The sequence below is a fragment of the Lissotriton vulgaris genome, chromosome 6 (assembly GCF_964263255.1).
Source record: "Lissotriton vulgaris chromosome 6, aLisVul1.2, whole genome shotgun sequence".
In the NCBI taxonomy this organism is placed as follows: domain Eukaryota; kingdom Metazoa; phylum Chordata; class Amphibia; order Caudata; family Salamandridae; genus Lissotriton; species Lissotriton vulgaris.
This window is the reverse complement of record NC_141694.1, coordinates 783848757-783872969: the sequence shown is the minus strand read 5'-3', so window position 1 is coordinate 783872969 and position 24213 is coordinate 783848757. Positions and strand designations below refer to the sequence as shown.

The 24213-nt window shown below is 45.4% G+C and overlaps 1 protein-coding gene and 1 pseudogene across 3 annotated transcripts in view; both read right to left on the bottom strand.

Annotated features, from left to right (window-relative positions):
* AK9 (adenylate kinase 9) overlaps window positions 1-24213 on the bottom strand; it is a 1394796-nt gene that overhangs the window by 1254539 nt on the left and 116044 nt on the right. For all 3 annotated transcript variants that reach the window (XM_086926806.1, XM_086926808.1, XM_086926807.1), the window contains exons 7-8: window positions 22617-22793; window positions 19683-19805 (exon numbers count right to left, since the gene is read on the bottom strand). In XM_086926806.1, the coding sequence (XP_086782932.1) occupies window positions 19683-19805; window positions 22617-22793 (300 nt within the window). The remainder of the gene's footprint in view (window positions 1-19682; window positions 19806-22616; window positions 22794-24213) is intronic.
* On the bottom strand, window positions 10460-11667 carry LOC147707988 (uncharacterized; annotated as a pseudogene).

The following is a 24213-nucleotide window of genomic DNA, read 5'->3' as shown; positions in this document are numbered from 1 at the left end:
GTAGATCATGTACCTACGCGAGGGTGTATGTATACCACGCACATTCCAAGTGCAGATCTTAACCTCAGTCATCACAGTACTTCAGTGGAGCCCCACCCTTCTTCCCCCCCGCCACATGCGTCCCTTTGAAGAGCCTCCCGCCGCCCATCACAACAACATTTCCACGTGCACCTGTGGGGCGCAATAATGAGTACAATGAAATCATCACTAGCCTGTGGATGCAGCATATTCCAGAGAAAGGGGGGTGGGGGAACATGAACAGGGGATAATACCATAAGGTCGGCTGCTGAATGTGCAGTCGTCCAAACACTCTACTGAGACAGTCAACTTTCAAGTCTGGGGGGTTGCTGCCCATCACGCTGGGCGAATGAGACATTAACATTAAGCAAAGCGTGCGTGTGTGTGTGCGCATTCGCACATGGGGGAGGTGCGCTTTCCTAGCCGGCCACTCAGTGGGCGTCATAATAGACACTGCAGTGCGTCCATAAAGTCGCGCGGCACCGCATGTGCCAGTTCGCAGTGTGCGGCGGCGGTACTGGCCCGCCAAGATAAACCGGTCTGGGGGGTCTTCATTTTAGCAAGGTCAGTTAAGAGTGGTTACCTGTGGCCGTCCCCTCGTTGACAGCCAGCGCCCTGCATATCTCAGCGTCTACTCACTGCGTCTCAGGTGTGTGCTTCAGCAGGGACGGTCTGTTCCCTTGGCCACCTCTCATGTGGTCTCTCAGTGTCTTGTGTCGGGCTCCTTCCAGCACACCGTTCCCTTTGTTCAGATAGTGCTAGTAGGGAGATTGGAAGGAGTTGGGGAACAAGGGGGAGGGGGCGCCGGAGTGCACCATTCTGTTAACCGAACAAATCCGACGTCTGCGGTGTGATGTCAGGCAGGTCTCCCGAGACTTGTGAGTCCGGTATTCCATAAATTGCCTCGTCGTCGCTCATTATTGCCCTGGGGCTGGTGGTCGGCAGGGAGCGCTGGGCCGGTGAGCTGCTGAGCTCCGTAACCATCCGCAGGGCCTCCTGTTGTTTCCGGCGTATTTCCTCCTCGGGTGGGCTTGCGCTATGTTGTGTTCCGCTCGCTGCTGGCGAAGGCGATCTGTTCCCGCGCCTCCGTTTAGAGCCTTTGCGCCTTCTTGTTCGGGGATGGTCCCCTGGCCTCGTGGTGCTTTTGTCCGTCCCGTTGTCCAGCCAGGCTTCCACCTCCTCCGAGGTGTTGAAGAAGTGGGTCTTTTCATTTGCTATCACTCGCAGCCTTGCGGGGAAGAGAAGGGAGTACGTGAGTCCAAGCTGGCGTAGTCGCCGTTTCACTACCAGGAATGAGTGTCTCTGGCGCTGCACTTGAATCGTGTAGTCCGGGAAAAACATTATATTGGCATTGACCACCTGGATGGTGCCGAGTTTGCGGGTTTCCCTCAGGATGGATGTCGCGGTCTCTATAGTTCAAGATACGGATGAGTAGTGGGCGCGGGTTAGGGCCCGTTGGGAGCGGTCTGGATGGAACCCTGTGTGCCCGCTCGACCACGAAGTGAGGCGACAGGGCGCCCTCCGGCAGCAGGGCGCGGAGCCAGTCTTCCACGTGTGTAGTAGGATCTCTCCCTTCCCATTTTTCGGGTAATCCCACTATACGGACGTTGTTGCGTCTCGCCCGTCCTTCTGCATCCTCTGCCCTGTCTTCTAAAAACTCGACTCTGTTGAGAAGGTCCTTTAGTTGCTTGTCCGATTGTGTGACTCTTGGCTCCAGGTCTGTTACGGATTGCTCCAGAGTCGCAGTGCGTTCAGCAATTTTTTTGTGATCCGCCCTCAGGTGTGTCAGGTCTATGGCGACTCCGTCGATTTTCGCCTCCAGCGACGTTCAGGTGGATTGTATGGAGTTCTCTAGCCGTTCCATGGCTGCTAGGACCGAATCCAGTCTGGCCGTCACTGGGTCTGCTTCATTTGACTTTGGAGTCTTGTCCATTTTGTCTTTCAGGTGCGTGCACTTCCCTGCGCCTCCAGACATGGGCAGGGTCCTGCTCGCCTGTGTCTTTGCAGGGGTGGCTTACTGTGTCGCTGCTCGTCAATGGCCCAGGGCTCGCTGCCACTGATCAGGAAAAGCTCTCCAGCTGGGGGCCCGGGACAGGTGGGCCTGGTAGAGCCGTACGGGTCCACTCCTAGTTAGGGGGTAAGTCGGGGCAGGCGTGGCACCACCGCGCCGGTGAGGAGATGTAATAGGCGGGTTCTCAGTGTGTTGGCCTTGGCAGGGCCAGGTGGGCCGGTGTGTGGGCTGTAATGTTCCGGCGTGGGTTTCACTTTCTTCGCGTCCCCCAGTCAGGCGTGGTTAGCAGCGGCGGTCAGCCTCAGAGGCTGTGTGCTCTGTTTCCTACACTGCTCCGCAGCAGTGTATTCCATCTGTTGGTGTGAGATTGCGATGTGGGTGAGGCCTCGCAATTCCGTCTCCATGTACCTCGTGGGCCTCAGCCACCCCGTTGACTGTAGGGGTCCCGGTCGGCAGCACCTCCCGTAGTAGTTCTCCTATTCAGCCTTGGGGGAGTCTGCAAGAGCGGTCACTTTCTGATGAGGTTTCGGAGGCTGCTTTCCAACGCACCCCTGCGATGGTGTCTGGCTCCGATAGTTGTGGTGCTCCCTGCTCAGACGACCAGCGGCGGCTGGTGTATGTGCGCCTCAGCGGTGGTGGGGTTTGGGCCCTGTGTCCGGCCCCAAAGACACCCACGCGCCTCTCCACCAGTACCTTCAGTCTCCAGGCTGTACTGTGACCCCCAAGGGCACTCGGCCCGGGCGTGCCTTCCCCGCTTCAGATCTGTGCCGGCTTTACGGGTTCACAGTGCCCGGCTGCTGGACGGGCGCCGCCATGTTTGTATGGGCGTTCCTTCCCGGCTACTGGCGTTCTTGGTGTCGCCTCTCCCGTGCCCGCTGGGCCTGTTGGGGCGGTGCGGGGTCCATAGGCTCCGGTCTGATCGCCCCTGAGTTGCGGCGCGTCCCTGCCGGTTTCGACGTCCGTGACCGCGGGCAGGCGCGCAGGCCTCTGGATAACGGACCCCCGTCTGCCGCCCACCGCCGCTGATGCGTGTTCTTCCTCCCCCGATGGTGTCCGCCAGCCGGCACCGCAGTCAGGGGGTGGGGGGGGTGTCCTCACCGTACCGGTAGCAGTGTCCTCGCCTTGGATCCCGACAGTCGCTGGCCCCGGCCCGCCACGGGCGCCCCTCTTCCTCGCCGTAGAAACGGGACTCGTCTGGCTGCCGCTGCACTCGGTGGCCTCGGGAGGTCGATGATGATGGGCAGTGTCCCAGTGCGGCCCCCTCCGTGTGGTCTTCGTTCAACTCCGGTTCTCGCAGCCCGCACTTCCGGTTCGGTCCCCGGGCTTGCGTGGCGAGAACCGCCGGCGTGGCTGCTCCTCGCCCGGCTCAGTTTTTCTCTGCGGTGTCGGTGCGGACCCGGAGCTCGCAGGAGTTCGAAATTCGGTCCGATGCCGGTCGATGGTCCCACGGCACTATGCCCCAATTTGTGGCCGGCTAGATGGGGTATTAATCAGATAATTTACCCCCGATGTGGAGGTTCACGCCGGAGCTTTCCTAGAACGCTGCCAGCCTCGTTGCGTGCTTAGCCACGCCCCCCTTCAATAACCTCTGCCAATGGGGTGATATAAAGATTAAAGAGAGAGGAACTTAGAGCCCTGTGGGACTCTTTGGGTCAATGCAATGCTTTTGGAATAGTGCGGACTTTGGGACGCCTAAAAGCTCCAGTCTTGTAAAAAGGACACCCCCCATTCTAGGGCCAATTTATCCAACCCGCCTTCCCTAAGATGTTGTGGGAGCAGTGGATGGGATACAGTGTCAAAGGTGGCACTGAGGTCCAGAGCAACTGTCTGGCCCTCATCTGCCTGTCTACGAATAGTTCCAGTTGACAGGAGTAGTGCAGACTCTGTAGAATATGTGGCCATAAAACCCGATTGAGTAGGGTGCAGTAAGCTGTATCGGTTTATGTGGGCAGTTAGTTGCATATTGACCACTTTTTTACCTATTTTATCAAAATAGGGCAGGAGTGAGACAGGTCGGAAGTTCTCCAACTGACTCGAACTCACCACGGGTTTCTTCTTTATGGGAAGAACAATGGCTTTCATCCATCTTATTGGGACTAAGCCTGTCTCGAAGGAGAGTTCAAGGAGGTGCCTAATATAAGGGATAAGGATTTTCAGGCTATCTCTTATCACATTGGGAGTAGTAGGGTCCCTAGGTGAGCCAGATTTAATACTTAAGGCCATGCCTTTGAGATCTTCACAGGAGGGAGCATCAAATCTAGATAGGCAGTGTGCCTCCTCTACGTTGGTCCCCCCTCCCGCCAGGAGATCCCATTGCATGCCTGCCTCATCCGGGATAGTAGTGTAATCCTTGCTACCCTCTCAGAAAAGAACTCTGACATTAGGTTACAAGAATCCACAGAACTGCTGTTGGGGGCTATAGTTCTTGCTAGTAATGATGTCTTTGAAAACCGTAAAATGTTCTCTGGAAGAGTTCTCCACCTGCTCTATCCTATCACTATAATAGGTGGAATGAGTTCATCTTAAAAGAGAATGATAGTGTTTTAAACTAGTTTTATATTCGGCCTTCCTGTGATCAGAAAAGTCTTTCCTCCATACTCATTCTAAACGTTTGCAGGTTTTCTTTACTATCCTTACTTCTTCATTAAACCACTGGGCAGATTTTAATTGTCTACTCGGTGCATTGGAGGACCACAGAGCTACACTTTCAAGTGCTTCCATAATCCATTCATCCACTGAGATACAGGCAGTCTCAATATTGTTGCCTCTGAGAGGCTTGCATTGCTGGAGAGCGTGATTAAAGTTTGCTGGTTGAAAACCTAGCCCAATTCCTGTGAGGCCAATCTAAACATTTCATGCTCCTTCTTGGAATGGTGGGTATCAGGGTGCTAAAGGGGACCAGATTGTGGTCCGTCCAAGGAATTGCGATGGGATGTTCGATTTCTCGATCCACTCAGTTGGAAAATATTGGGTCTAGTAAGTGGCCCAATTGGTGGGTCGGGAGCGTGGATTGCAATATCAACAGTAGAGCGGCCAATTCATGACTTATCGCTTGTGCTTCATCCTTTGCCCGATCCTCGAAATGCATGTTCAGGTCCCCTAAAACAAGCATTTTGTTATACCGAAGTGTAGGTTGTACCACTTGCTCAATTAGGCTCCCTGTGAACTGGGTAGTGCGACCTGGGGGCCTGTAAATTAAAAAACCTTTTATAATGCAGTTTGTGGCCGCGTGATTGAAAAAAAGCCTGCTTAGCTTGTATCGATGTTAGTCAACTCTAAAGTGCATCGTAAAGAAAGTTTATGAATGATAGCTATGTCCCCCCCTGTTTATTTGCTGATCAAGTCTGACTATACCATAGTTATGCGGGAGAGCTTCAAGGGTCTCCGGGGCAGAATCCTCATTCAGCCAGGATTCCATCAGGAATAAACCATCTGGCTGATTATCTTCAACGTAGTCATGGATTTCCTATTTATGTTTATTGAGGGATCTGCAATTAGTCAATGCTAAACTAACTGAAGACCCGGTCCCTGTCGAATTAGCTGCCATGTTGTAAGGGCAGTAACTGCATTTCCGGGGAGTCACTCCCATCACTATGCTATGCCTACATTGTTCTCGTATAGGGGGGCACCATTTCTGTAGTTGCTCCGCGGTATATTTGTGAGTTACAACAAAACAGGCACGGGTTCTGGCCCCTGGCCTGAACAGCCATGGACGGGCACAGACGGGCTTGCCTTTGGCGTGCCTGATGCGCGCATCCACTCAGGCATGTGCAATAAATACAGGTCGAGCCTCCTCCAAGCTAGAATGCCAACTAACACCTCCTAATGCTTCTTTCTTAACAGCCAAGTAAAAAGGATTAAAGAAAGCAGGACCAACGTGACTTGCATATGCTTGATGCAGAGATATTCGATTCACAAAGTAGCAATAAACTTCTCTACGCTCTCCATCAAGATACCCCTCTGACAATATCCATGGCTCACTATGGGGGCAGAGCCAGGATCACCCACCCTCAAACAGACAGGCGGAACCTATGGGCCTGTAGTCATACTGCAAAGATTTTGCTGGAAACCGCAAGTGACTGCCAGGAAATTAACTCTGAAATCAAAGGCCTTCAATTACCCTCTTATGGACTTTAACAGATTATCAAAAAACAGAACAGGAAAATTAGGGTCAAAGGGATATTTTACCGAGCAGCCACAGTTCCAATCCCCAATTTACACAATAGCACTAACCAACTGAACTGGGGGTCTAAAAGATATCAAGCCACCAAGCGCTTTAGGTTGCCACAAACACAGTTAGAAGAGTAAAGAAAGCAGGAATGTTAAAGAAAACAGAAATAATTGAGCAGAGCTTGGATTCCCATCAATTATCAGAGTGATCAATCTTATCATCTGGTTATCCACCCATATGGATGATATCTCTCCTGATCATGAAGACAGACTTCCAACAAAGGGATTCGCTCAATGGAATCTAAATAAGGACCCCAGAGAAAAGTGAGACAGACTATGCAATGTTTTCAGTCAGTAACCACATGGAAATCAGAAAGCAGTGTAAACCAAAACAAAAGTGTGTGATGTTTAAATAGAGTCATGAGGAGAAAATACAGGATTTATTAGAGTTATCACCTCACCCTCTAATCTAAAAACAGAACAGTTCAAAGAGCAGTATTAACAAATAACTGTTAGATCATCACGACCAACATGTTTCAGCCAATAGGGTAAGAGTGCCCTAGGTTTTCGTCAGGACCTCTGTTCTTAAGAAAACAAGTTACTTACCTGTAACTTCAGTTATCCAGTATTGGTATCTTTAATAGATTCACATGCCTGAATCATTCCCCGTCGCCGAGGTGGGAGTCCCACGGTAAATAAAAAGGCAGTGCCAAAAGCACTTTGTAGAAGTAGGCCCTAGAAAAGGCCCGAGGCCTAGATTATAGTAGCCTATCTACCTCATTATGCTAAAAAGACCAAAGTCTTTGCTCAAACCAATCAGCTTACAGCACCCTCTGGAACCTTCCCTGCAGAGCCAGCTCTCCTCAGATTTTCGTAGCACAAGTGGGAACAAGTATCCCGAACTTAGAGAACTGACTCTCAGGGGAGGAGGGTGGGTGCATGTGCATCTATGAAAGATACCAATACTGGATAACTGAAGTTACAGGTAAGTAACTTGTTTTCTTATCCAGTATTGGGGTATCTTTCATAGATTCGCATGCCTGAATCAGAATAGCAAGCAGTAAGCCAGGCAAAGTCGGTTGCGGATGGTGGGAGACTTATTGTAGTGCACCCCCATGAATGTATAGTTAACAACCAACAATCGCCTAGAGATTGATCTATTAATAAATCATGTTCAGATTCAACATAGAAATCGTCCAATTTCCTTCTGGAAAGGAACTTTAAGCACCATAGAAACACACAATATGTTAACATATGTCTGCATATTATAAGCAATATACTGACTTGTATGTACATTATATGAAATAAGCCAACATTAGTACCTGAATATACTCCTTATGGAAACAGGCGACGTAAAACAGCTTGGCCCACTGCCGCATCATCCTGATTTGCTGATTGCAGGCAGTAGTGTCTTGTAAACGTGTGGACATTCTTCCATGTCGCAGCACGGCAAATGTTCTCAAGCGTCACTTCTGCAAACAAAGCTGCAGACGCTGCCACAGCTCTTGTGGAATGAGATCGAACAGACCTTGTCAATGGTCGATTAGCCTTGATGTGACAGAACTGAATAGCGGATGCTATCCATCTTGAAATTGTGGCTTTAGTGACCGCTTTTCCCAATGTAGTCTGGCCATAAGCTACAAAGAGTTGATCTGACTTTCTTAAAGTCTTGGTTCTCTGGAGATAGAACTTTAAGCATCGTTTGATGTCTAAAGAATGCAATGTTCTTTCAGCCGGGGTTGAAGGATTTGGAAAGAAAACGTTCAGCTTGACTGGCTCATTTAGATGAAACTGGGAAGGCACCTTTGGTATGAATGTTGGATTTGTCCGCAAAGTGACACAGTCCTGGGAGAAATGCAAAAAGGGCTCCTTTATAGTGAAGGCTTGAATTTTTCCCACTGTTCTGGCGGAAGTTAGCGCCAATAACAAAGCAACCTTCCATGTCAAGAACTTTAGGTCAGCTCTATGGATGGGCTCGAACGGGTGCTTCATCAGCTGTGAGAGAACAGTGTTGAGCTCCCATTCCGGTGGTGAGAGCTTTACTGGAGGATAAGCCCGGAAAAGACCCCTCATAAATTGTTTGATTAGCGATGAAGAGCAGAGCGATTGAGTGTTAGCCACCTTTCTGTATCTGGATAAGGCCGCTAAGTGGACCTTTATTGAAGAAAAAGAAAGACCAGATTGTGCCAAATGCAATAAATAGGGCAGTATTTTCTCTGCTGGCGCCTCTATAGGGTGTAAAGCGCTAGAGATGTACCAATCGCAGAAGCGCTTCCATTTGAGACGATACGTTTTTAATGTACTCTGGGCTCTTGCTTTCTTTAGAATGTCTCGGCAGTCCTGAGGAATTTGGAGATGTTCGAATTCTAGGAAGTTAGGAGTCATGCGTGCAATTTCAGCGATTGAGGGTCTGGGTGAAGTACCTGACCCTCGTTGCGTGACAGTAGTGTTGGGGTTACCAACAGTCTGATTGGTGGCTCCTGTGAAAGTAGCATGAGCTCCTGACACCTGGCGAGGCCACTTGGGAGCAATTAGGAGAAGACGGCAACTCTCCAACTTCATCTTGCATACCACTCGTGGAATCAAAGGGATCGGAGGAAAAGTACATGCATAGGTCCCTGACCATCGCATGGACAGGCCATTCCCCCTTGATCCCTGTTGAGGGTACCTGCTGGCGTAGTACTGGCATTTCTTTTTCTGTTGGGTTGCAAATAAATCCAACTTCGGCTTGCCCCATCTCTGAAACACCTTGATCAACTGGTTGTTGTGCAGTTCCCACTCGTGGCAATCTGGCAAGGACCTGCTCAGTTTGTCTGCTAAGGTGTTTAGAGAAATCTGACGTGTTCCGCCCTGAGAGTTATGTTGTGAATTGTTAACCATTGCCATAACTCTTGGCCTTCCCTGGATAATGTTGCTGATCTCGTTCCCCCCTGCTTGTTTATATAAAACATGCTTGTAGTGTTGTCCGTTCTGACCAGGACTGAGGATACTGCTATCCTGGGGAGGAACACTTGAAGAGAAAGATAAATGGCTTTCAACTCTAAACTGTTGATGTGGCATTTTTTGTGCTGTTGAGACCATTTTTCTTGCACCTGTAAGTCCTGGAGATGACCTCCCCAGCCCTCCATGGACGCATCTGTCGTCAGAATGAAATCCGGAGGATTCCGCAAGAATGAGAGCCCCTGTTCCAGATTGCTGAGATGAGACCACCATCGAAGAGCATGCACCATCCTGTTGGTGACTGTGATGGTGTCCTCAAAAGAGCCTGTCGCTTGATGCCATTGACGATGTAGCTCTTCCTGTAAAGGCCGCATCTTTAGACGCGCAAATGGAATGAGGTTGATGGCCGAAGAGCACATCCCCAGAAGAGATGCAAATAGGCGAACTGAAAGTGACCTTTTTCTTGACAGTTTTATGGCCAAAGCCTGTAGTCGGAGTTGTCTCTCTCGAGACAAGAATGGCTTGCATTCTACTGTGTCCAGAGAAGCTCCTAGGAACAGCAGGCTTTGTTTCGGAACCAATTGAGATTTGCTCTTGTTGATTGTGAGGCCTAGCGATTGAAAGAGATTGCGGCATATTGTAATGTTGGACTTTACTTTGTCCTTTGACGGACCCTTGACTAACCAGTCGTCCAAATACGGGAAAACCTGTACCTCTGCTGCCCGAAGAGCTGCTGCCACAGGAGCCAGGCACTTCGTAAAAATCCTTGGGGCCGACTTGAGGCCAAATGGAAGAACTTTGAACTGATAATGGGTGCCAGCATCAGTGAAACGGAGGTACTTTCGATGTTTTGGGTGGATTGGGATGTGGAAGTATGCATCTTCCATGTCCAAGGAAGCCATGTAATCTCCCTCGTTGAGGCAGTTGAGAATATCCGAGAGGGTGACCATTCAGAATCCCTGCTTCTTGAGATATCTGTTCAGACTGCGTAGGTCTAGGATCGGTCGCCATTCCCCTGATTTCTTTTTTATGAGGAAAAAACGGGAATAGAAACCTGCCCCTCTCTGATGGTTTGGAACCTTCTCTACTGCGTTCTTGAGAAGCATTGCTTGAACTTCCTTGATCAATAAGTGAAGACGAGGGGGAGGGGGACCCCTGGGAGGAGTTGTTGGAGGTTTGGTGATGAACTCTAGGGTGTGACCATGCTGGACCAGGTCCAACACCCACTGATCCATTTTTATGTGATGCCATTGTTGTTGGAAGGCAGATATCTTCGCGCCCAGGGGAAGGTAGGGGACTGAAGGCGGCGCCCAATTGACCTCACTGCTTCTTGTGATTGTCTCGTCCTTGATTGTTTGTGCGCCTTCTTTCTCCTTGGCGAGAGAAACCAGCCGATCCAGACTGGCGATACGAGGACTGATAGTTCTGGCGGTATTGCTGCTGATATTGTCTGCCTTGCTGATAATAATTTCCTCTGGACGAATAACCGCGTCCTCTTGCTCCTCTGAACGATCCTCTTTTATACTGCAATGACCCTAGCAATTTTGCAGTATCTGTATCTGTTTTAATCGCTTGGAGAGCTTCGTCAACATGTTTCCCAAAGAGGGACTCTCCGTCATATTCCATGTCCAGTACTTTCAATTGAACTTCTGGACGAAAGGTAGTGGCTTTCAACCACCCTTGACGCCTTAAGACAGCCGCTCCTGCTAACTGTCTGAAATTTGTGTTCGCAATATCTAATGCGCAGTCGATGGATTCCTCCGCTGCGCGCTCTCCTTCTATTAAAATTTTCCGCACTTCCTGCCTCTTGTCCTCTGGGATCAGCTCTATGAAACCAGCCATTTCAGACCACATTAGGCAACGTAGCGCCCTATAATAGCCAAAGAATTTGCCGCTCTGATGGATGCTGCAGCCATGGTGGAAAACTTTTTTCCAATAAGGTCTAAGCGTCGCCCCTCTTTATCAGGTGGTGTAGAAATAGGGGTAGCTGGGTTCTTCGACCTTTGTTGTGCAGCCTTAGGGATTACTGAATCCGGGCGTGGATGACCAATAAGGCACGCCGGACTAGTGAGCGGAGCACGGTACTTCTTTTCAATTCTTGGCAACACAGCAGGCACAGATGCGGGGTTTTTCATTGTCTTTAGGCCCTCCTTCAAAATATAGTCAATGATAGGAATGGCTCTAGACACCTTCCTAGTTTCCTCTTTAAAATCATGAAGAAAACACTCCATTTGTTCCACTGTCACCGGGAGTTTAAATCTGTTTGATGCTCTCTGCATTAGGTTGTGAAACCCACCTACATCTTCAGGCGGTGAATCTGAAGGCTGAGGAGTCGGAGGGGATGGCATGGGGATAACGTATTCATCCCATGGGTCTGATGAAGGTACGTTAGGCAACTCTCCGTCTTCTACTTCCTCTTCTGATGATGTGTCCGGGGTTTGCGGAGGCAATTCAGGTGGTGGGGGTTTCACGACTGGAGAAAGCGGGGGATTTTGAGGTGGAGGAACAGAAGTACTAGGTGGAGGCATTTGTGGCGGGAAGCGTTGTTTATAATCCGCCAGCATAGCCTGTAAGTCCTGTATCAAAGTACGCGGTAATTGAGTGACTTCTGAGACCATAGGCCGTCTCTGATGTTCTAAAGCATGAGGCACTATGATATCCTCCTGTTTTTTTTAGTTTTTAGTTTATAGTTTATTGCACAGTTAATTAAAACCAATGCGTTACAGTAACACAATAAGAAAAGTTAAAATGCAGCATAAAAGACATGCGTTTAAGACCAATGCTATACAATAGCAAGATAAGAATAAACAATTCAACATAAAAGAGTAATTTTGTTTGCAGGCCGCCTGCATTGGGCCATACTATACTTCCCATCCACTTTGTAAGCCTGCTAGTCCATTCGTGTTTTGCATAAAATTTTTCATGAAATTTTGCGACATAGATGATTTCCACAATATAAGTTAGAACAGGTTTCCTAATTTATTGAGTTTTCATGCGGCAATTTTTAGTAATTTTTTTTCCACTACTTTTAAAAATTTCACGAAGCTGCAGCTCAGCTGAGGGTCCTGTGCTGAGAAGCAGGTTAGCACTGCGCTCCTTCGTGTGCGTACCCCCAGTAGAATGAAATGGCATTTCAGCAGGAGCTTCCTTTCTTCTTGCAGTTCCTCACACGAGCATAGCAGGTGCAGCATGTCTTCTGCCCCGGTGCCGCATAGCCACATAGTGTTCCTGCTTTCGATTCAGCCAGCGAGGAAGGTGTTGAATACATGGTAGCAGGCCCAGTCTGTATCTTAAGAAGGTCAATTTGGTTTTTATGCATAACCCAGACCGAAATAAGGCTGGGAGACTTGTGTCTGGTATATATTTAATACCATCCATGCATGAGATCTTTTTGATAGGATGGCTTTGTCCTGGACCCATGACTGTAACTTGATCGATTTCTTTACCAGCTTGTTAAGTGATTTATGATCTGCAGGGGATGCCCAGAGCTCTGCCAGCCCGGTGTTCTCTAAGCTTTTTGCCAGGTATTTTGCTGCTAGTGAGTTTTGGGTCTGCTCTAGCTCTTTCCATAAGTATTCATTCAAGGTTCTTTCAGTCGTTTTTCTTACTTTGTCCCATGTGCAGATATATGCCCCCTGTCGTGCCAAAAGCTGTGACTGAATTCCAAATTCCAGTCTAATCTGTGCTGGGTAGGATCGCTTTGGGAGGCTGAAAATGATTCTATATGCCGACACGATTGTGCTGTCAAGTAATATGGCATCTCTGCCTCGGTGGGCCTCGCTCCCATAAGTTAGTGTTGGTAACAGTTTGGCGCGTATGACATGTAGTAAAGGACTTAGAGAAGGGCCGGAGAGGTTGTTGTTTAGTGTTTTTAAGGCGATTGCCAGAGCAAGGCCTTTGCCTCTGATACTAGCCCTTTGTGTGCTGAATTGGCCACCACGGCCTATCTTCACACCTAGATATTTATACGACGAGGTGTCTTTGATGCAGGTGTTATTCCAGAACCACGAGAAAGCTTTCTTCTTTTTATTCTTACTGATTGTCATTGTTTGCGTTTTCTCGAGGTTTGCTGTTAAGTCATTTGACTCGGAATATCTCTGGGTCGTATTTAAGAGGTTTTGAAGCCCTACTCTTGTATGGCTTATTAGCACCAGGTCGTCTGCATATAAGAGGCATAGTAGATTGAGGCCTCCTAATTTTGGCGAGTGTGAATGACAGTTGTTTAGTAGAGGCGCCAGGTCCCCCAGGTACAGGTTGAACAGTGTGGGGGCCAATACGCAGCCCTGCTTAAGGCCGTTGTTGGTTTGTATCCGCCTTGACAGCATTGAGCCGTCCCCCACCTTGATCTGAATCCAGGTATCTGTGTGTAGGTTGATTAACAGCTCCAACAGAACTTTTGGGATGCCCCAGCCATTTAGTTTTGTCCATAGTAGATTGCGGTTGATGTTGTCGAATGCCGCTCTGTAATCAATGTAGCAGAGGTGTAGGGGCAGTTTTTTCATCTCTGCCTTGTCTATAAGCATACCCATAGTCAATATGTTTGTTGTTGTTCCCACTGCTTTGACGAAGCCTGTTTGATTAACAGGTATAAGAGATTTCCTCGTGGCCCATGCCTGTAGTTCTTCCAGTATGAGCCCTGCAAAATACTTCGAGTCATTATCGATTAAGACAACTAGCCGGTAGTTTTGAGGGAGGCCCCTGTCCCCTGCTTTATGCATGATGTTAGTGTACCTGATCTCCCAAAAAAGGGGTTCAAGTGCCGCTGCCCAATAGTTGGGTTGCAGTAATATATGATCTGTGTCACCCACCGTGTCCTGGTTGATTGGGCACCTTTGTGGCATGTTACCGACATCATGGGCTTGTCCGGGAATAGGTTTGCTCATATTCTGATTAGCCGACAAGTCTCGGTTAAAGTGGTTATCGAGATAAGCTGCCCAGGTTGCCTCTGTGATGTTTGATGTGGTCTCCATTTTTGCAGGGTGCGTTAATGAATTTATTCTTTTCCAGAACCTTGCCCCGTCGTTCTTTTTTATGTCCTCATGAAGTGTTGCCCAAAGTTGTTCCTCTATAGTTCTGTTTGCTTCCCACTTTAGTTTTTTAATGAAGCTTTTAATTTAGAGAGTTGATCCGACTTCCCTTTGTTATTGTGGTCCAGCTGTACTGCTCTCATTAAGTTAGAGATTGAGTTTTTCATTTCTTTAATTTTCCCTCTATGTGCTCGGGGAAGAATACCCAGCTTGTTCGTCCTTGTGCGCACTTTGGGCTTTGTTGCATGTTGCCCCAGGGTGTTAGTAAACTGCACCCATTACGCTACTTCGTTGAGGCCTGTACGCTCCATGTAATGTTGTTTTGCCTGTCCTATCAAGATTTCACCCGTTGCAGCCGAATACTTAATTTTTTTTAAGTTTACGGTATAGATGGACTCTTTAGGAGCCGTCGAACGCTCGTAAGTCGGTCTAGCAAGGTCCATGGTAATTTACTGAGGACAGTGATCGCTATCTATTTGGTTCCCTATCCGATAGGATATTATATGTTGGAAAAGTGGAAGTGACATGAAGGTATAATCTAGTGTACTGTTCGCTCTTCTTGAGTGAAAAGTTGAGGCTGGCGGGTTATCCCCTGCAAACCTGCCATTTAGTGCCCTGATGTTGAAGTTTTCTAATGCCTCGAGTACCTTTTTTCCCAGTTTTGATTGTTTGGCTGTTTGTGGCTTTCCTTGTTGTGGTAGGGCCCAAGATGTGTTTTGTGCCATAATTCCCTCCTCTTGCGTTGTTCCCATGAGATTGAGGTTGAAACCCCCAGTGAGTACTAGGTTCGCTGTTTTTTGCCCGTGATGCACTCTTCTATGAAGGCATATAAGTCCTCCGCTGCTTTTTTCTTTCCTTTAGGGTGAATATAAGCATTGACCAGGATGCAGTTGTTAGTTGCTTTGCCTGAGCCTGTTGTCAGAGTCAGGTTAACTGCGAGTGCAGCTGTCACCGAGGGCCCAGTTTCTTTTGCCATCACAAAGCTAGTTGTAGCTGCATATATTACCAAACCTCCTCTTAAGTGCCCATACTTGGCTAAGCTCTTGGCGCCAGAAAAAAAGCGTAGGTACCCCTGAAGGTACGGGGGCTCGGCAAGCCAGGTTTCTTTTAGCGCAATTAAGTCAAAGGATCGATTGTAGTCTATAAAATCCAAATCCAGCATTTTGGATGCTTGGCCATTTATATTCCAGGAGCATAAGCACAATTCCTGGTAGTAATGCTCAGTGTAACAGTCGTCTTCATCATCATCTTGACACTTGATGATGAGATCAGATGGGTGACGCGCCACACCAAAAGCACCTTCATTATCATCGTCCTCAAAATCATCCTCTTCATCCTCAGAGTAAGATTCTAGAAGATGAGAGGGCATAAGTGGCGATATATAAGAACCTTGTTGGCTCTTGTAAGATACGAGTTGAAAGTTCTTTGTTGAAATTGGCGTACAAAAAGTCTGATTCCCACCAATAGGCTTCAGCAAAGCTGAATCCATCAGTTTTGATGGCACCGGTGACAAAGGTGCATCCGCCAGCTGAAAAGATGCCGTCGCGACGGGTTTATCGTCGACGACAAAGAAATCGTCGTCGGTGGTCTTACCGTCGACGGGACCGTCGTTGATGGGCTCGACGTTGACGGGACAGTCGTCGATGGATTCGACGTCGATGGAGCTACCGTCGATGGGACGGTCGTCGACGGGCTCGTCGTCGACGGAGTAACTGAAGGCGGGCTCGTCGTCGACGGGGCAGCCGTCGACGGATTCGTCGTCGATGCTTTCTTCGTTGACGAGACAGTCGTCGACGGTGGCGTCGATGACTTTGTTGACGGGCTCTTTTTAGATGACGAAGGCTTCGTTGACGAAGATGTCTTCGTCGACGAGTTGTCTACGAGAGTTCTTTTTGCCACAATACAAATCTTTGTAGACACAATAGGTGAAGTAATAGATGTAGTGGATATCATAGCCGTAGAAGAGGAGGTTGAAGTAGAAATAGTAGTCACTGGTGAGGAGACAGTAGAACTCTTACTCACAGTTTTCTTTGAAGGATCGTTGGTGGCTGAGGCTCCAGAGACAGAATGTTGAGATCTCTGTGAAGAGCCTGAAGTGGAGTGGGAGGTTTTAGCATGCTTTCTCCCCTCACTTGTCTTATCCTCTTGAAACCGCGCCCTCTTGCTAGAGGTAGAAGCTCTGTCATCATCCTCCGTGGAAGAGGATTTAAGCCACAAATGGACTCTGGCCTCCCTATCCCTTAAGGTCTTAGAAGGGAAGGTACGGCAGATCTTAAAAATGTTTGCCTCTTGTTTGGGATAAAGACAATAAATGCAGTCCCTATGCTGGTCATCCACATGGACCCTCTTCTTCTCACAGGTTCCGCAAGGTCTAAACAAGGCCTTCTTGTCAGACATCTTGAAGCTCTGAAGAAAAAACTGAGTCAAGACTCAGGGAGACTCCCTTCCACACGACGTGCAGTGAAAATCTGAGGAGAGCTGGCTCTGCAGGGAAGGTTCTAGAGGGTGCTGTAAGCTGATTGGTTGGAGCAAAGACTTTGGTCTTTTTAGCATAATGAGGTAGATAGGCTACTATAATCTAGGCTTCAGGCCTTTTCTAGGGCCTACTACTACAAAGTGCTTTTGGCACTGTTTTTTTATTTACCGTGGGACTCCCGCCTAGGCGACGTGGAATGATTCAGGCATGTGAATCTATGAAAGATACCCCTATACTGGATAACAATTGTTACTGCTTAAATCACTCTCAAAATAAAGTGAAAAAAGGTGGAAAATAGAAAATAACATAAAGGTTGGAATTAATACAACCCACTTCAACATATCCTCTGCTTCAAGCGATGCAGATGGCATCTGTAGAAAACATTATAAATACATTCCTAGTTAGTTTACTCTTACAACAGAACTCTGTAGTGTACTAAGCAAACCAGCCACAAGTGGCATGGTATACATCATCTCAATAAATTGTACAAACATTAATGCCTCACCCGTCTTGATCGGGGACTGTACCTCACCTCACCTGGACCTAGCTCAGGATTAAGAGGCCCCACTCTAGAAAAGAAAACGACAGGGGGAAAGAGGGGAATAATGTAAACACTCATATTTTAAACCCTCCCACCTTAAACCCCACACTTATGTCGTAATCCTTCTCTGTAGATGACATCTAAAATAAAAGAAGGAGGTTTTCAGAGAATGCAAGCTTTTCAAGATGTAAAGATTGTGGGGTTGATAAGCTGACCACTTTTGTCCCCCGTTATATTAACAAACTTCATACATTTTAGATGCCATCTACGGAGAGTCCCCTGAGGAGGATGTATTTTTATTTAGGTTTTTACTAATAACATGTTAAAAATGTGAGTGAGCAAAGATGCTGTGAGGAGATTTCTTTGCAGGCCTTTTTTGAGTATTTCAGTATTATTTCAAGCCAGAAGAAGATTACGACATAGGTGTGGGGTTTAGGTGGGAGGGTATAAACTATGAGCGTTTACATTATTCCCCTCTTTCGCCCTGTTGTAATGCAATGCAACCCTGTGTAACCTGTGAATTGATTAATGAAAGAAGGGGGTTCCCCAGTGGGTTTTAATGATGTGGGCAGGCTGTAGGAGGAAAGAAACTATGAATAGAACACAAGAGAGCAACCCTGCCCTACGATATAGTGGTCCCAGAGAGGATCCAACCAATATTAAAGGGGTGATTTATCTAGGAGCCAGCACTGCACATAACAAGAGGCAAGTCAATCCAGATATACTCAGAGAAGATATATTTTTTTATATATATATTTTATTTATTTATCTTCTTTGGTTTTATGTAACAAAAGGTACAAAAGTTGATTACATTGTTTGAATCCACATTATATTTATAACATCAAAAAACACATGATAGAGGGAAAGATAAAAAGGAGGAGGGTTAATCCTATAGCATGGCCTACCTTATTCCCCTCTTTCCCCCTGTTGTAATGCAATGCAACCCTGTGTAACCTGGGAATTGTTCTGGGAATGCTAAACAAATATATGTCTTAACTTGTAAATGGGAAGCTTCTCATCGCAAAGGTTTTTTTTCATGTCCACCATAATAAAGTAAAAAAATTAAACGGAAACTTTTTCTCTTGATGCTCCCTTTACCACTTTATATATGTAAAATTGTCAGTTTTACATAGGCAACTAGTATATTTATTTCCTTTAACTTGCCCTTAGTCTTGGGAAATGATGCCTTACAAAACTTTACAAGAAGTGCACATCATAATTTGATTTAAGATCATGTGACTATCCCAGATGCTAGAGACAAGTATCTTGCCCCTAAGTGTCTAAAGAGCCTATATATTTACTCTATGCAATGCCATACATTAATTTGCTCATCTTTTAATGTGCCATGTTAATGCTCATGCCTCGAGGACTATACCTTTCTGAGGATCCTTTGCATAAATGAAAATTAAACAGCACCCATTTTTTTCAGGACAACAAAAACACTTCTTAGAAAAACCCAGAATCACTCACATTATGGCCTCTGCACAGATATCAAACATTATGGTGTATGCCAGTTAGCAATCTTCCCTCCCTACTCCACCTATCACCTTCCTTGTCCCTGGGTAATAAGATTCAGGGCTGAGGAAAAAGCCATTCAAATCACTGGTACGCTTCATTGAGACCAGAAGGAACAACTCTGCTCAATACCTGATGAAATACTTCCTAAACACTTCTGTACAAAAAAAATAACAACAATACAATGTTGGTTTACTTTTAACCCACCTTTCCATGTGACATTTACAAATGCCACATGTTCTGACATTGGTACAGATGCCCAACTTGCTCTTTCTTTCTTGCAAATGTCACTGGTACTAAGGTACAACTAATAGTACTGCAGAATTACAAAATGTCAATCCAACTGTAGGTTAATAAATTAAACAGAATGTCTTTATGAAAATTCAGAATGCTCTTTCAAGTACCCTGTATTGCATTGACACTTGCTTTACTTATATAATTAGGAAATTAGATGACAGGGGATTGAGACAGTGTTGAAACCTATAGAAGCATTTAGGAAAAGAAAAACATCAAACACATCAAGGTAAAGTAAAAGAAAACACACTTCTAAAAAACTTGCACACAAAATGAATGAAGCACTTCATAATGAGCTAAATCATATTTTCAAACTATGTAAAGTATAACATTTTCCTCTGATCCATATACAACATACATCGCATATACTGTGCAATAAATGCCACAATCTTAAACAAGTGATTCAAAATCACAACACTGACGGTTAAAACAGAAAGTATGGCAATCATATGTTTCTCGTAGTACAAGCTAGAAGATGCTGCTAACACGTTTTAACTGTTTCGAGCGTTCTGCGCCAATGTGGAACATTCTATTAAGCAGGCAGGGTCGCGTCGGGCAACGAACGTGCGCAGCACTACGGAGGTACTGCTCGCGACGGCCGTTGGCCGACACCCGCAACGAACGGTTAAAAGGTAGGGCCACAGCATCTATAATGCACAGTTCTGTTCAAGGATATAGTATACAACTTACCTCCAAAGGACGCAGTATGGTTTCCTTGTAGAGTTTAACTTTTGAATCAATATTTTCAGGAAAATCTTCAGGTCGTCTCACTAAATTTTCCAAAATTTCTTTTGAAATAGCTGTAGCCTCTCCCTGAATTGAAAGAAAGAAAGCCAATATTGTAAGTGATGGGAAGTGGTATACAACATGAGCCTCAAAGGAGAAATAATCCCGAAAAGGATCCCTCTCTTAAAAAGTATGCAACAGATGTTTTTTTTTTCTAAAATCAGTAGAATCATTTCACACTTGCAAAAAGGTAATGCAACTTTACAAAAAGATTTATGTAAAAAAAAATGGATAAGGAAACGTTATTTTGACTGCATTGACTAGAAATGGAGTGGGTGGCTTGCATAATTATAAAACACATCTTTGTCAAAATACTGGATTTTTGTAATTTTCGAGTTTTCTATGTGGAGTGCCACTTCTTGACTCCTGAAACTAAAAAGATGGATTTTGATTTGCGAAATTATAATTATAGTGAGGTTCAGCAACTACATTTTTCAAAAGCAATCTTTAATGTTTTAAACATTTCTAAAGCAGCACCAGACAATGCATTAAATTGCTAGCTTCAAAAGATAATTGCCACTTTAGCGAAGCTAGCAGAATGAGTTAGCTTCATCGACTTTAATAGGGGACTAGGGTGATATTGTGAAACCAATTTTTGCCACCTTTGTATCTACTTTCTTAAGAATTCACAGGCAGTTGATATATGAGAGCCAAAAGCTGAAACCCCGCAGCCTTATGAGGGTTGGCTATGCATCAGGAGAGCCAATTTTATTAAACAATTGCTACTTAAGTCAATATCTTAGTTCTGCAAATGTATGGTAGACAAAAATCATCAAACTAGAAACACCTTCATTGAAGAGGCTGCTTTTCCGTGCAGTGAAGGTGCATTTAATAGAAACATGTTGTTACTAGATTGAGGTGTTGCCTTTAATAAAATAGTATTTATATTAAATGTGGCTAACACTGTCCAACTTGAACAATGTCATATAATAAATATTTTAAAAAAAGTAAAATAATACAAATGACTGCTAATATAATACAGTAACCAAAGCAAGAAAAGTGCTCAATGTTTGCGTTTAAGGAAAACAATGATTGTGATTTATTTTTAATTAATAACAAACTGCTTTAAATAAATAATAATATTTAATAAATATTTTAATGGAAACGGACTTTTATGGCCATGTAAAATGATATGAATGGAAAGAAAAAGCTTGAAAATTTGATTTACCTTTGTAACAGCCAATCTATTTTTTTTAAGTCAAAATCATTTCTGACTTTAAAAAGGTGTAGTTGATTGGTAAGATATTAGCATTCGCTGCCTTGATTCTTTCTTTTTAACAAAGAAGCTGATATTATATGGTTTCACCATGACATCTAACTGCAACCACATTCTAGCCGAGACACTCCCCTTTAAAATGTCCATTACAATTTGGCTAGGTGGTAGATTTTTTTTCCCAGGGCATTTTGATAATTTTTACATCAGTGAGTCTATATTGCACAAACAGCACTCCAAATAAAAATACATTTCAGGAAATGGCAGAACCAGACTTTGACCTCAGACACCTGACGATCTATGCTGATGATAAAAGGGTTGTGACTAATAACCTCAAATGCTTCATCCAAATGTTGAACTGTGGACCCCTGAAGTCAACAACACAGAGTCCCAAATTTCTCGCACATTACCAATTTCCAATCACTGAAATATTTAAGCCCAACCTTTTGCAATATTGTCAAACGGTTTGGGTGACCTGAAAGGGTGAACCTATGGATTGTTCAATCAAAGGCGAGAAACTTTGGTTCTGCTTTTAACGACCTATGACAGAGGGTGAAAAGGAAGGACTTTCAGAGTTTTGGGTAAGTGAGGATTCAAACAAGCATGGTAGGAAATAAAATGATTCTTTGTGTGTAAAACTATACCCTCAGTAACGAAGAATCAAAGGAACGCCTAAAGTTGATGCTGGGTTAATGGAGCAGAACATACCAAACAACAAAGATTTGGGAGCATTTAGCTACTAAAGTTCTTCTGTGATTACTTCATGAAGAAAATATCCTTTCTTAATTTTCGTTTCTCACTATTCCAGACACCCACTTTTTCTCTTGAAGGAGCAACATTAACTGTCTAACTAAGAAGGCATTGAACATGCCCAATGCTTCGAGGAGGAGGACATACCACACATAACGCTCATGCTAACCATACACATTTCTCGAGAAAAACAACCAGCATAGTCAGGGCCAAACACTGGATGGCAGGAGTATGCATAGCATGTGTATCTGCAGCCAACACATGCTAGTAATATTAGGATTTCTGTCACTTTGCAGGTTGTCCCAGTGAGGAAGCTGAGCGGGATATTTTCCAAGCACAAGCAATTACTTGTTAAACCAACTCAGATATGTTATGCGAAGTTCTTGTCATAGTTTTGGCCCTTCCAATGGCCATCATTAATTACTGCAAACTGCGTGATATACATGCCTTGAATGTGAAAATTAGATGGAATTTGACAGGTGAGGCTGGGGCAAATATAGTGCCTGTTTGAAAAAAAAAGAGTTTTGATCCAGCTTGATCTCTGGGGTGTTATTCTGAGCTCAAGATTTCCTGGTGGGGTGTGATTCATTTCTGAGAATACTGGTTCAGCCTTTATTTCAGATAAGCAAATGTCATTTCCCGGGGTCATTTTTGTGCAGTCTGATATTCTTCATATTAATAAGTATAAGCAGCCCCAAGTATGGAGTAGTTAAATGCTTAGAGGCCATAATATATAATTCACACATTTAATATAGTTTTGGCTATTTAAAGTTGTACACACTGAATCCACTTCGTGTTGTTACAAGAACTCACCATTTCAGTCCCTCTCGGTCTCTCTTTTTCTCTCACCACGTACACACTTTGTTCCTAATTACCTCTTCTTCCTCTTGTTCCTCCTCCTCTTCTTCTGCTTGTTCTTCTCCTCCCTGCTTCACTTTTTTCTTATTTAGCTCTAGAATGATAGTGTCCCATTGTTCTCGCTGATAAACCTGACCAGTCTCAGGGTCCTGTTTCTGCCCTGAAAGTCTTTGGTTCAGATCATAGTCTGGGCACTAGTTGGGAAACAATAAGAATCATACATCTTGAAATTCGGAAGATTGTTAATTGCATTCCTAAGAAAATCACACATGTACTTTACAAGATTTCACCCAAAAACAGTAGAAACTGACACATGGGAGAATGCAGACACATTTTGGAATTCATATAACACCTTAGAGCTGAAATGTGGTTAAAGACAAGCAAGGGCAACCCAGTACGCCAAAGAATGAACTTTGGGTAAATATAACATATGTAGGTTTACATAATACTCCGCCCCCCTCGATATTCATAGAATTGATTACTGGCTGATCTCTGGGATACTGTTCCCCGAGTGAGAGACTGCACAGTATTGGCATGCTCATTCTCTGACCTTCACCTATAATGTTAGATGTGGAGGCTCCTCCGAAAAGAGCTGCTCCTTTTATGTGGATGTTTCCTCCGTTTTCCCCTCTAGACACAGCGTTCGGGGCAGAGTTTGCGACTACACTAGTGGAATTCTTTGATACCAATATAGGCTCAGTTGAACATTTCTCCACAGTATGGGAGGCATTTAAACAGTACTTTAGAGGCGTAGCAATGTCCAAACATGCAGGAGTTCAACGATCAATCAGGAACCGGCTGTCGACACTCAAGAGCCAACCGAGTAGACTAGAGCAGAATGCTCTTAATGAGGGAGATGCTCAGGCTTCTGAGGCTTTATAAAAACACTTGAGGAATACCATGAAGAGGCGACAGCAAGCTAAAACATGTGGGGAAATATGCTGTTGCTAAAACCTATGGGGAGGGTGAGAGACCGTCCTCACTGCGTGCGACCCTGTCCCGTCGCCAAAGAGAATCCAGCACAGTAACAGAGTTACTAGATTCCAGCGGAGGCTTAATGAGCAACCCTACAGATATAGCCAACAGGTTCAGTAGATACTACGAAGAATTTTATAGCTCAAAGGTGGAGACAGAGGATATTGCTATTCTAGACTATTTAGAACATATACAACTGCCAGGGCTTAGTAATGGACATAGGGAGTATTTAATGAGGCCACTAGACTACACCGAAAATCAGGTAGCATTGAACTCCATGTGTGAGGAAAGCACCTGGGGACAAGATGGGCTCACAGTGTCCTTTTATAAACCTATAAAGACCTATTATTCCACATCTGAGCACTTTGTTCGAAGAAGTTGGTGAGAAGGGCAAATGCCCCAATCAATAAGGGAGGCCTTAATAGTTACTTTGCTAAAACCTGGGAAGCCCCTACAAGAATTCGCGTCCTACAGGCCTCTATCAATTCTCAATGTAGACACTAAAATATTCGCTAAAGTCATAGCAAATAAGCTGGTACCATTGCTCCCAATTTTAGTGAGTCCAGAGCAGGCGGAATTTGTGCCAGGATGCACCTTATTGTGCAACTTGAGGACAGTGTTTGGAGCCATTCAACATGC